Consider the following 14,112-nt stretch of genomic DNA (forward strand, 5'->3'; position numbering starts at 1 on the left):
TTCAGTCATGTCTGAAATGTAGTTTTTAACAACGTATAGCGTAACTTTTAAGCATTTAAGTATTTTGTTTATATATATATATATATATATATATAAACAAAATACTTAAATGCTATATTTTAAATATATAATAATATATATAAATATATATTTTTTTATATATATATATATATAAAGTGTTTTTCGAAAGCACTTGAGCAGCTAACGGTCACTGTGATTTTGCCAAGTAGCTAAGACATGTTCCTGAATCAACATCTTTGATGATGCTGGATCAACATTATTGCCCAAAAATATATATTTAAACCCAATCCCTACCCCTAAACCTAACCCTGCCCATAATCTGTTAAAATCTGTGGGAAATTATAGCTGATTAACAAGAGTATAGAAGCACTAACCCTGACGGTAATCATAAAACTGATATTTCCTTAAAAGTTATATCCCATTCTGATTGGTTGATTGGAATGTTGTTCCAGGAACATGTTGTAGCTACTTGGCACAGCAACTTTGCTTATTAGTCTACCCTGACTCATTTATAGCCTCATCTCACCTTTGTGTTTACTAACGTTTGAAAACTCTCTTGAAACAAATAGTAAAAGAACAGATGTTCTTAAGACCCCCGTCAACCTTTTGTTTTTACTTCCGACCTTTGGAGCGAAGAGTGGGCAAAACCGACCACGCGCACACACAAACACACTATTCTCACTGTCATTTACATAGTTTTGTTGACGGCAGTTCAGCAGCGAAAAAGGACTGGCTGGATTCTCCGAGACACTTCAGAGGGAAACCATTTAAACTGAGAGGCGCGCGACCGTCAGCTTGTCTCGCGCAGAACACTTTCAGCACTGCACGCTTTCTTCCAGTGTGCGTCACATCGTTGCGTCTCTGTCAGCCGCGGATGAATTAAAGGTCGACCCGAGTCTCCAAAGAAGATTCAAGAACAAGGATCATATTTTAACCATAATGCCAAAAATGGTTTCATCTGGGGATTCAAAAGACGTGTCAAAGTCATCACAGAGCAATGGACATCACACATCACACATATTTCATTGTTTTACGACCCTCGTATGTTTCATGTTGTCTGCGTCTTCGGTGGCAGTTTGTCTGTTTATGAACGTCAAAACATCTCATCTTGAGCGTAAAATGGAGATTCTGGAGATGGAGCGACTGTCTGTGATGGAACCTGTGCACGCGACCCTGGATGCGAACGCGACCCTTCGGGATGCGATAGAGAAACTTGTGCAAGAGGTAAGGCTACTTTATTTTCAACGTTTTTGCTGCTTTTATAAGCATTAATACAAAAAAGTCAATTTATCTGGCTTTCGGTTTCTTTTTGTATTTGTATTGTTTATATAAAACGTACTGTGTTTTGATATTTTTATTTGTAAAGTAGCCTATGAAGTGAAATTTGAGAATGCCTGTTCATACTTTACACTCAAAACTATGAAATAATTTCCCTTATTGATTTTTCATAGGTGTTTTCCCAGAATTTTGAATTATGCATTGCATCGTGAAGCTATTTTGTATTTTTTTCAGGAAAAAAAATAAATGTTAAATGAAACATCCTTAAACAAAACGAAAATATCCTGGTATTTTTCACTTATCAATGTATACATCTATATCATATACATATATATTTGTTTTCTCAGAGACTCAAAGAGGGGGTGTCGAAAATTCGCACAGCTCGAGAAGCAGCGCAAGAGTGCTCGTGTCCTCCAGGTTTGTTCCTCTGCATGAGTCTGGGATGTTTTTGCCTTCTTTTCCTTCCTAAACGATCAACTGAGGCATATTTCCTCTATTTATTTATTTTTATATCAAAATCTGATATATGCCTTAAATTGGATCTATATAAATGATGCAGCAGGTGATTTGCTAGCACGTGATGTTGATAAGAATGCTCAGGTCAATAGGGACTTGTCATGTGATCCGTTTTCAGTTGTACTTTATCCCACTAAAGCATTAAGTGTATATATTTTTATATTTGATTTGGATTTTTAAATATATATATATATATATATATATATATATATATATATATATATATATATATATATATATATATATATATATATTTATTTAAAATTAAGCACTTGGGAAGAAGAAAATCATTGTTGCATCTCATCATTGCAATCTGCAGTGTCTTTCAAACTTAAGTTTAATGCCACAGTTATAACCTAAAGTATGAATTTAAATCCAGATGAAAAAAATCCAGAAGAGACTCTGAAAAACTCATAAAAATCTATACGAAACGACAGCAATTATTGTGACAAGTTAAGTGGATGGACACAGAGATGTTGTAATGATGATAATTGTTTACAGTCTGGACAAGTGTCAGTGTTCGGCATGTCAGTGTGACCACATGCAGAACCACAGCTTATATACTTCATGCTGAATTAAATAACTCACATGTGGAAGTTATAAAGATGAGAGTGGATCTCCTCTGTCCGCTGAGGCTGGTGGATGCCACAGATTTATTGCGTAAGCTCAGCTACGAGACATTAAAATTCATTGCCAGCTATCTGTGCAAAGTAGGGGATAGACGGAGGATACTTAACCTTGCATCAATTTGTTCTTATATTTTAGTCCTTGGAAATCTGGCTGTTGCCTGAGAGATAAAGAGAGGTTTACTCTAGCACTGTTTATGAGATGTACCATCTCAGGGCATAGTGGAATTATGCATGGTGAAAGAGTATCCCATATAGGACAACACGGTTTAAATTAAACTCAACTCAACTCTAAAGCTCTTTTATCTTTTTTCAAAGATTGATTTCATATCTATAACCTTATCATGCACATCGTTCCTTTACATGTTTAACATTTTGCCATGAGCAAAGAGCATATTAGAAATTCGGTTGGTAGAGATTTGCTTCTCATATCGTCATCCAGAGGTATTGTAGCTAGAAACGAAATCCAGTCTTTTTCATCCCTGATATTGAACATCTAAGAGGATAAAAGAACAGAAGAAATAACAGGAAATACATCTGGTAAGAACATTGAACATTGATAACTTAAAACAGTACTTCATCTCGTATCTTCTAAGAGATCTGTTTTACCTCCTATGGCAGATATATTGAAGAAACATGAGATCTATTTAAGGTAAATCTGTTTTACTGACTTTGTCAGCATTCTTTTCAGATTGTTGCTAATCAGTTTTTGGAGGAACAATTACTTCTTGTTGAGTTTTGTGTAGATCGCATTAACATTCATCAGATACTTAAATACTTGTCTGTGTCTGTGATGTTCTTTTTACTGGTGCTTGGTAAGCCAACCATCATTATCACTAGTATTAAACACAAAAGAACACCTCATTTTCTAAACAATCAAAAGTATGATTTACACCTAGATAATTACAAAACAGGCAAACAATCCCATATACTCACACTGAAGGAGCCACAACCAAGGTAATACTGATCACATTAACAGAGAGCTTCTTGATATATTTTTGTAATCTTTAACAGTTAGTATTTGATCAATTACATTTGATAATTCACTCTTTACATCAAGATAGTAAATAGTGCTATTTAAGTCAAATTCAGCCCTTATTGGCCTGGTTTCACAGACATGGCTTAGACTAAAACAGGAATAGGCCATAGTTAAATTAGGAGAGGTAAGTATTTTTTATATATATATAAATGAGCCTTAGATAAAACATTACTGGTTTGCATCTTGAGAAAAAAACAAAGGCGCTGATATTTTTTAAGATCAGTCAGTGCAAGTTCCTTTCAGTTGAAACAACTCAGATTTACATTTTAGTCTGGGACTAGGCTTAAGCCTGGTCTATGAAACCGGGGGATTATGATGCTCATGGGAGGTTTTCATTGGCAGTCTCACACATTATTTGATCACACTTGTATCTATCATTTATAGGCTGGTGGCTAGTATAATATGGACATTTAAGCATGTTATTTACTGTGATATAATGTTAGTCTGCTCAAAATATAGGCTACTCAAAACTAGGCTTTTTAGTTGAATGGTATTTGTTACCATTGTAATAAAAGGTAAGAGGCTTATACACAAAACATATGTTAACTTTATTTTAAAGAAATACAATCAAGGTTGGTTGGAAATAAGAATTGTTTCTTTTTTTTGAAAGTAAGAATAGTTTCTTAGTTCTTTACCTTGAATAGACCTTTTGTCTTCCTCAGTTGTGTTGCACTTCCTGTCTCCAGTTAAAGGCTTAGGTGCTTTTGGTCAATTGGACCGTTTTCTTAAGCTTGATTGTTAAACCTGAGTCATCCGTCTGTGCAGTTTGCAGTTCCTTCCTTTGCTTTTATTGGGCTTTCTTTTCAAGGCAGACATCAGAAAACACACTTGAACCAGAGACACAAAAGGACTTAGACCTGCGGACCATGAAATAATGAGCTCAACAAATCAGTTAATAAAGTCAGGCCTCGGGAAAGCTGAAGCCACTCAGACTTTGATTTCCTCTGAATCTGAAATGACGACACACTGGTCACTTAGTGCTCAAAATGAACGAGGTACTGAACCAATTAGTCACTTACACACTTCCCTATGACATTTGAATTCATTGTAGCTACGAGTCTACCAAGGTTTCAAGGATGTTAAAGATTTTCCTTGGAACCATAGATGCCAATAAAAAAATATTTTCAGGAGTGTATGTAATAAAATGCAAGTTTTGAGCCCCTTCTATATGAGTTTGAGTTTCAAAACACTCCTCGTTTGGTTGCACATGAATCTCTTTGATCAACATGTTGAAAGCAGCTGACATTCATCTCTTTTAGATTTTCTTGTGAGCATTTGACAACTTGTCATAATCATTATTACTTGCTTTTTTTGTATTGTCTTGTCAAGGACGTAAAATATATCCAAATCGTCAATTCAAAGTGCCCTACTCTAGTCTACATATTGGAAAACAGCTAGAATCCCAGCCACATAACCAGAATACAGATGTTTGCATTCATTGCGAGTCTCTATTGATAGATACCACATTCATAACAGAGTCCAATAATACAGCTGCGTTTGTTTCACAAGTGAGCCTGCAGCTCTTCTAGGCAGTGCTCAGAAAACCTCTGTTGTTCCCACTACAGACAAACGCATTATTTTTAAACCAAAATCTGAGCGTGACTGTGAAAAGCTACAATAGGAAAAATCTAAATGTTTCACATAACCGTGTGACCCCATTCCTGAGCCTCAGGGTGATGTAGATCCAAACTCGTCATGGATCTGAACACCTTGCGTCTTCTTTCAGGTTGGGAGGTTGTTCTGGAAACAGCTCAACGTTCCTGGATAAACGTGCCTCTTAAGAATGTAATCTGCCTCTTGTTTTATTAGCCTACCAATTCAGAAGGCAGTAAGCTTTAATGCTTCCTCCAAAAGCTGTCTAGGGCTCTAAGGGTTTCGCCTGTGGGTGACATGGAGGGGCACAGATTATCTATTGGCCTCTGTGTTGTATTGAACTTTTTCATGTCTGATCTATGTTAAGTTTTCCCCTTTGTGCATAAGTGTAGTCATATGTTATACTTTCATATTGAATTAAGCAGGCATAAAAAGCGCGGTAATGTGAAATCTAGCCCTCTCCGTGCTCCGTGGGTGCTTATGTGTTTCTCCACACCAAGTTAGAAGGTTTTTTTTTACTTCGCTGAGAAGAAGCGGATCTCTCCAAACCTGCAGACTGGAAAATGAATAAATATTTTCATATTTCATATTATTTCCAGAAACGACTGTTCAACTTTAGCGATTGAATCTCCAGCACACATATTGTGTTGCTTTCGCAAGGGGACTCGAAAAATAATATTGCAGATATTATATATACAGGTCCTTCTAAAAAAATTGGCATATTGTGATAAAGTTCATTATTTTCCATAATGTAATGATAAAAATTAAACTTTCATATATTTTAGATTCATTTTTTTAGATAGGAATTTTGGGTTTTCATGAGCTGTATGCAAAAATCATCAGTATTAAAACAATAAAAGACCTGGAATATTTCAGTTGGTGTGCAATGAATCTAAAATATATGAAAGTTTAATTTTTATCATTACATTATGGAAAATAATGAACTTTATCACAATATGCTAATTTTTTGAGAAGGACCTGTATATATAGTCCAGTTTAACCTAAAACCAGTTTAACCTAAAATAAAAAATAATTCTGTCATAATTTACTTCATCTCGTGTTTCCAAAAGCATTTTTATCTGTAGAACATAAGATATTTTAAGATTTTATTTTATTTTCAGCCATACAATGGAAGTCATTGGTGACCATTCAAAATATATTTTTTAATGTTCCACAGAAGAAATAAAGTCATACAGGTTTGAAACGACATGAGGTGAGGGTGATGACACAATTTTCATTTTTGGGTGAACTATCCTTTAAGTGCAGCCTGCGAGCACATATGTGGCACAAACTTTTCTTATTACTTTAATTTGACATGAGTTTGTAGCTGCATGGCTTTGCCAAATAGGCGGTCAAAATGTATCTCCATCAGGATCTAGCTAAATAAATACAAAATAAAGGCAATAGCGGCATGGGTTCTGTACTCTCGACTTATTAAAAACATCTGTCTGTAGTTTGTGGGAGGGCATTCTGGCATACTCTCAACATCACTGTGAAAACTCCCTCCCTGTTTGGCTGCAACATTTCCCAATTTCATTTGAATGAAATGTGAGGCCATGCACCCGCTGAAAATAGAGAGGAGATATGGAAGCAATTATGGTGTGTTAGATCTGATTATCAGAAAAAATAGGTGATTTGGTGATCATATAGTAGACCCGCACTTTTTCTCTCCCTCTCATCTCACACCTCACAAGAATTTACACATTTGGAGAACGTTTATACCTTCTTGCTCAATCCTAGATGATTCTCAAGATCTCCAATTACAGTAAAATAAAACCAGGGCTCTTTTGAAACTATTTGATAAATGCATTGAAAAAACATTCTATGTTTTTCATCTTTGTAATGTTATATTTTCTCTTTAATCTCAAAGATGATGTCAATTTATAAACGATAAGAGCATTGTTGACCTCTTCTTTTAGTGGTTAAAAATTGTTCTTACTCATTAGATCTTGGTTTAGCATTTTGTACGTTTCGGTTTGCATGTACTGAAAAGTTTCCAGGGCTGTTGCTGTTTTAATTTGTTTCTTAATTTGTTAAATAAGTGTTTGTCAAGCACTTGTGTTGTCAATTCTCAGACTATCTAAAATACAAGTAAGCCATTAATTGAGAGTTCTCATAACACCTTTATGAAACCTGTCATTTTTACGTTGAAACACTGCCATTTTTATGTTACAATGTGTAACATTATATGTAAGAAAAATGGACAGTGAAATGTAGCTATATGAATCAGAATCAAATTGAATAAAGAGCTTGTGAATCAAAATCAAGGTGGGAAATTTAAGCGGCACAGAGAATACACCTTTGATTTATCTAGTCTCTCCAGTGAGCCATTCATTATAATCTCATTCACATGTCCATTTCCTTCCAGTCAGTCCTGCTCTTTCTATGGGGTCTCGTCTGTTTGTATGATTATGTGTATTGAAGGAGCCTGATCCTTGTCCTTGTGTTGTCAGGCCTAATCTTAATTGCAAATCTCTCGAATGCCTACAGCAAGCCAGAGAATTCATTTTCTCCCTCTGTTGTATCCCCCATCTGTGTGGCAGCATGCCACGTCTTTTCACATTTTCAACCTCTCCCCTGACTGGACTCTTGGGTTGCATGGTTCATGGCAGAACCTTGGAGCTGTGCTAGGCTTGGAGCCGTATTTCCTAGACTGAGATTTTGAACAGGGCTGCACTTTTTTTTTTTCGGTGCCATGGGGAGATCTTGCCATTTTCCTGCAACATTTTTTACTGTCAAGCTGTGAGGTTTGTTTTTACATCGTTTTCACCTGGGGCTTTTCTGGAAAATGGTCTTGAGTGATTAAAAAAAAGAAAAAAGTTTTCCTAACCGCTTTCAGATATGACTATTTCGGCTAGATTTTGCTTAACTTAATGTCAAACCATGGAAAGACAGTAACGGTTCCTCATTATTCCATGTCTGGTAGTAACTCACACTTAACTTTTATCAGAATGTTGGAATTATGGTTATTTACTGTAAATTATTAGATGACTGTTGATTTTTTCCTTCCAAAATCTGAACATTTGCAGTGTTAACAACAGAAAGACCATGGCTGCTTTTGAATGAAATAAGGTTGAGAAACGCTGCTGAAGTGGATCTTCAGTGACATGCACAACTTCTTAACAGTACATGTGGATCTCCAGTGACTCATGCTCACTCAGTTCTGTGGACCGCTGTCCTCACTCATTCTGGGATGTCTGATGAACAAACCTCAAGCAGATTGGCCAGCTGCATTCAGTTATCTAAAAAGAAAGATTTCAAATTCGTGTGAAGACTATTTTGCATACTAAGTCAGAGGTGCATGCAGTCGGGATGATTGTAATCTCCTAATTATGTGTGTTGATGTACTCTGTTTTGATTGGCTGAGAGATACAGTAAGATTTCTTCCTCCTTCAACCAGACTCTATTGAAGAACAATTCAATAGATGCCATTTATATATTTATTTTTTTATGTTTCTTTGCCAGAGCAAAAACACACTCCATATTTTATAAGTATACTGTCCTAACCTGTTGAAATTTAGGATAAATTCTCCCATGATAGAAAGACTCCTGTATTTTGTATTAAGCATATACAGCTTGTTTATATCTGTGTTTTGGCTCTGGCAGGCTGTGTGTTTGTATGCGTGTGTTTGTGGGTTTTGAGTCTGAGTGAATGTGTAGGCCTCCAGCACTTGGTGGGGGGTTGTATACTGAATGTCTGGCAACCCTCTGATGGTCTTAGTCTGACTTTGTCCACTGCTAGTGATCTTAAGCTGTGCTAAATAAACGTTATACTGCTTTGAACAGCAAGTGTTGATCCTGTAGATTTAAAATATTCTATTAGACAAATAATGTGTTTAATAAATGGTGTGGCATTTCAAGATAAATGAATAAAATAAACATTTTCAATATTTTTTATGTTTTTTCAAAGAATATAATATTATCATTTAAAATAATAGTTTTCTATTTGACTATTTTAAAATGTAATGAATTACTGTGATGGCAAAACTGAATTTTCAGCAGCCATTACTCCAGTCTTCAGTGTCACAAGATCCTTCAGAAATCATTCTATTAAGCTAATATTCAAGAGACATTTCTTAAGGTGTGATGTGATGTGGTTTAAATTTTTCCTTTCTCTTTGGAGTGTTACAAGCTCTTGATGCATAAAGTTCTAAAGACTAAAGTCTCAAATCCAAAGATATATTCTTTATTAAAGTTAAGACTCTGCCACGCCCCCCTAAATGCCTCATTCAAACACGCCCCCACATCTCTACGTCACTATGTGGAAATATTTGCGTAATGCCACCCAAATGTTCATGCAAATAAAGAAGGCATGGTTACAGTATCTGCAGTTAGTTTTGAAGCAACCATGTCAGGGAGATACTGTGTGTATCTAGGCAAAAAGCAAAAGCACTTTATTTGGCCTTCCGAAAGTAGATGCATATAGAAATCTTTCAAATAACTTGCAACAGAACAGTAATGCATTTTATGGATGACCATTTCGTTAACCTATAGGAGAGGAGGTCATTCTGACTTTGCTATGACAATTTGCCACTTCTGAATTCAGTTCAAGTTTATGTATTTGCTGTTGACTATTCAAATGTGGAGTTTTGCAGAGAGTGTGTGTGTGTGTGTGTGTGTGTGAGAGAGAGAGAGAGAGAGAGACGGTCACACAGTGGAGCCAGCTGCCTTAACCGTCCGTGCCTTGTGTACTGCAAACACATACGAGCTTCATCACTGTGTCTGTCACGACTCTGTTCCCCTTTCAGGCTTGAACTCAGGGCCGGCCCATGGCATTTATCTTTTTGTCGGAAGTGCTCCTACACCCATATATTAAGCAAAATAATTTCCGACAGTTTACATCATTTTAGTACTGATCGATCATCAAACTAATTAAAATAATGTTAGAATAAAATAAAACTGACATCAACTTAAAATAATAAGATTTGAGATACTGTATGTCATGTTGGACTAATTTAAACACTTTCTGCGTCACAATCTAATTATAATACATCATCATAAAGCATTAATTATGCATGGCGCATGCAGTTAAAAACATTTAGCCAGTTATGTGCTCTTAAAGTATCATTTCTAAAAAAAAATCTAAAAATAAATTTATCTGGTGCACAAGGTAGGAAGCGAAGAAGATGAGAAAAAAAAATATCAATGTGGAAATAATAATCGAAAAAAGTGAAATGACTGTATTAGATCGTGATGTTGAGTATTTTGAAGTAGCCTTTTTAGAACATTGTAACTGGCAACACTGACACCGTTGAATGATTTTGCTTGAGTTAACTGCTTATTTATTTTTACTTTATTTTCTCTCAAATAAATGTAAGCTTCTGTTATGTTGTTTCAATATCAGGTACATAGGCTACTGCTTGCTTTTAATTCACCAAAAAGTGGCAAAATATCTTTTGAACAAGACCACGACTAGGATAATCTAGAATTCATAATATGAAATAATTCATTTTAAGTATGTCATTTTACACTGTACATATGCACAAAACTGAAATAAAAGGTATGGGTATGATAATTAGACTAGCTAGCTGGCTAACATGTACAAATAAATTACAAAATGTGACCTTTATTTTGTTGCCTTTGTTGTCTGTTAGATTATTTTAGGCATTTCATATTGCTCATATTTCACTTTGTTGTAATAAGTACTTGTCACTGTAGGCATAGTTGTGGGAGTAGCCATGTCTGGTCTCTTCAATAGGCTATTATAACAAATTCACTCATAAAATACCTACAAGGCGCTTCAACATCTTTTTTTTTTCTTTCAACATTTATTTATCAAAATTTATTTACTACTTATTTATGTCAATACTTATCAGTATTTATGTCATATTATATTATATTATATTATATTATATTATATTATATTATATTATATTATATTATATTATATTATATTATATTATAGTAAAGTTTTGAAAAATCTGCATTTTCAGAATTCTTTTAGTGGGGCGGGACGGAAATCTAAAATCTTGCCTAAGGCATCAAAAGAGCCTGGGCTGACCCAGCTTGAACTGATGGTCAAACTAAGGACATTATTAACTGTCTTTACATTTATTTTGAAATATGAAGCACCATAAGAAAAAAAAAGCTTCTAAATAATATTTCAGTTAATAAGGCAAATTTTTCATTAAATAACAACCTTTTTGGCACAAATGTTGAAATCATTATGTAAAATTAGTTATAGGAAACCCCCCGGCCTTGCCAAAAAAGAAACTGACCACACCATCCCCCCGAAATATTTTTACAATCCAACTACTGATTACAAGCATTGTTCCATGTAGGCTTCAATTCCTTTTCATTTCCATATTTTATCTTCATTAAATGCAAATATACAAGGCAAGGAGAAATTTGGAAAACTGGCTCCTGATTGTGTTTAAAGATTCACTTGCAGAATTTTCTTGTTAAAGCTGTATCTTCACTTAAATGCAGGTGTTATGCAGTGTTGTGTGCATGTTTGTTTTGGGGTCTGTATAGACATATTAGTGACTCACATCACAGACTGTTTGCATCCCTCTCATCCTTCACTGAGAAAAACTAACTTCCGGATGTCCCCCTAGCATTCATGTCCTGGTAAGGATGTGTCAGTGTGATTTAGAGAACAGAGGTGGGTCTGTAAGCACTCGTCATTGTTTAACTTTGTTTGTTTATGTTACTCTATAGTGGAACAACAAGACAGATTACGAAAAAAACGAGAAATAAATACCCCCTTATTTTCCCCACTTTTACACACATGGCTTTCGTCGAACATTAAAAATGTTAAGTCTGGTTTACAGAGAACATCCCGTGCTTGAAAAGTAATTAAAGTGTTAGGATAATTAGAGGTTTGCCTAAACAATGTGAGTCTGGATTTGTGTCATGGCCTGAAATGAGCACTTTAAGTAAGTGATGGAAATCAATAGATTAAGCATAACAATGTGACGGCACTAACGTTTACAACACTGTGTTAAACCAGGATAGGGACTGTTATACAGACCAATGACTCCCCTGTCAGCTTGGACACAGTCCACACGAAGTCAACTAAAGGTCAGACAACAAACAAAAAAATTCGATGTCATCCAAACATGTATCAGTGGAATGCAATTCCTGAATTGTATTTTAGTTTGTTTAATTTTTACTTTTTCATTTATTTAATTAAATTAATTAAATATCCTCTTCAGGAACTCGAGCTGCGTCCAAACGCTTTGGGGAACACGTTTAGCATGAGCGACTCTGAATATGATATCTAATCTGTCTTATAGAAGAGTGTGACGTCACGGCCGAGGTGACGTAAGCGACCAGGAAGCTATAAAGGCACGAGCCGCACCGCTGGCTTCAGCTTCTGCGTTTTCAGCAAGCGCTCTGTGTGTGCATGTCATTCTGTCTTGTCAGTCTTATTTATTGTTGTTTGTCACTATTAGCTCCTCGAAAAGTAAGCAATAGTCAAAGAGCAAAGCTAAGACGAGACATCTGAAAGGTGAATCCAGATCGCCTTTCAGATTGTGTGTTCATCACAAGTGAGAATACACGGTCTGTGCGCGGTCTGCCTGGGATTGAGGCAGGCTGTTTCGGCTATTGAGGGAGCCGACTGCCTGCACTGGTACAAGCCAGTGTGGATGCTTCGATCCCAGAGGACTCTCTCGAGGGGGAGATTTGTAAAGGGGGAAAGGCAGGAAAGGGGGAGTCTTCGCCAGCGTAACTCGCGGTGTCAGTCCTGCTTTCGCCGAGGCGGAGCGGCACCTGCACTCGCTGGGTTCGCAGATAAGATCTGCTGGAGGGTAGGGAGACGGGCGCGTCCCTATCTCCTACCTCACCCGCCAGATCTGCCCGATCTCCGGGTGCGGAAGCCCGAGTGCTCGGTCCTTCCCCCCGAGTGACGGCCGTGACGCACTGCCTAAAACGGAGAGTGTCGATGAGCTCGCAGTTGCACAAACATAAGCTGCATAAACATCAGCTGCACAGACAAACAGTTACACAAGCATCAGTTTCACAAACATATTATGCCTAACTGTATAACAAGCAGCATTAATGAGGAGCGCAGCTCACGCAGCCAGCTCTCGAAATAAAAATAAAAATAAGGGGGCTGACTGTGCTTCTCGCATATCTAGGACGGATCGAAGACGGCTCTGCCTATCTCCACCCGTATTCCCTAGATTTAGAGTTCATCGAGGTTCGGAAGCACGTGAAGCGGTTCCTTCCCCCTCTGTGAACTCTCAGCTGCAGCTACTAACTCCGAGGAGATTTATATTGTTTGTGTGACTAAGCGGCTCGCATGTTGCCGAGGCAGCGCGTGTACTACATCATTTTCAGTTTTGATCTAAATCTTACCAAATCCAGACCGTCTTTGCTCGTCTGATTGGTTAACTGCATTAATTCTGAGGAATTAAATTCAGTATCTATCTGACTATGAGAAGTTAGATATGAATTATACTAACAATGCAGACTGTGTTTACTCGTCTGATTGTTTGTTTACATTAAATTCTGAGGAATATAATGACACTTATCTCACTCTGAGAAATTATATATACTGGAGGGGCTGTTGGGCGAGAGCAGCCCTCCCAGTCTGCAGTCAGAGCGTTGCCACCCGCGCTCCCCCTGCGTCGGGGCCGGAGGCTGAAGCAACGCTCTGAACCAGGGTTTTTTCCAGCCAAAGGCGGATCTGAGGGCCGTACTTCAGGCTGTGAGGCCCTCGGTTAAGAAGTCCTGACACGTTTCGGTCACGACTGCAGAGGGCAGCCCCTACTGGGGTGGAGCGGCATCCGCATTCTCAACCACATCGACGACTGGTTGAGTTAAGCTCAGTCAAGAGCAGGTTGTGGCTCGGCATCGAGGTGTCGTTCTCGCACATATGGGGGAGCTGGGTTTGAGACTGAACGCCTAGAAGAGTGTGCTTTCTCCAGTTCAGAGAACCACCTATCTAGGCGTTGTATGGGATTCGACCACGATGCAGGCACGATTGTCCCCTGCTCGTATCGAGTCGATCCCATCTCAGTCGAGAGAGTCAAAGAAGGCCAGTCACTCACTGTCAAACAATCTCAGAGATTGTTGGGTCTGATGGCAGCT

At 37.3% G+C, this 14,112-nt stretch overlaps 1 protein-coding gene across 3 annotated transcripts in view; it reads left to right on the top strand.

The window, feature by feature from the left end:
* The first annotated feature begins 600 nt into the window (after positions 1-600).
* Positions 601-14,112, top strand: part of col23a1b (collagen type XXIII alpha 1 chain b) — a 101,372-nt gene continuing 87,860 nt past the window's right edge. The window contains exons 1-2 of one of the 3 annotated variants that reach the window (XM_026234496.1): positions 601-1,245; positions 1,647-1,716. In XM_026234496.1, coding sequence (XP_026090281.1) covers positions 961-1,245; positions 1,647-1,716 — 355 coding nt within the window. In that variant the 5' untranslated portion in view covers positions 601-960. The remainder of the gene's footprint in view (positions 1,246-1,646; positions 1,717-14,112) is intronic. The other 2 variants (XM_026234495.1, XM_026234497.1) reach the window with 2 other exon arrangements.

This window comes from Carassius auratus, chromosome 46, assembly GCF_003368295.1.
Source record: "Carassius auratus strain Wakin chromosome 46, ASM336829v1, whole genome shotgun sequence".
Taxonomy (NCBI): Eukaryota; Metazoa; Chordata; class Actinopteri; order Cypriniformes; family Cyprinidae; genus Carassius; species Carassius auratus.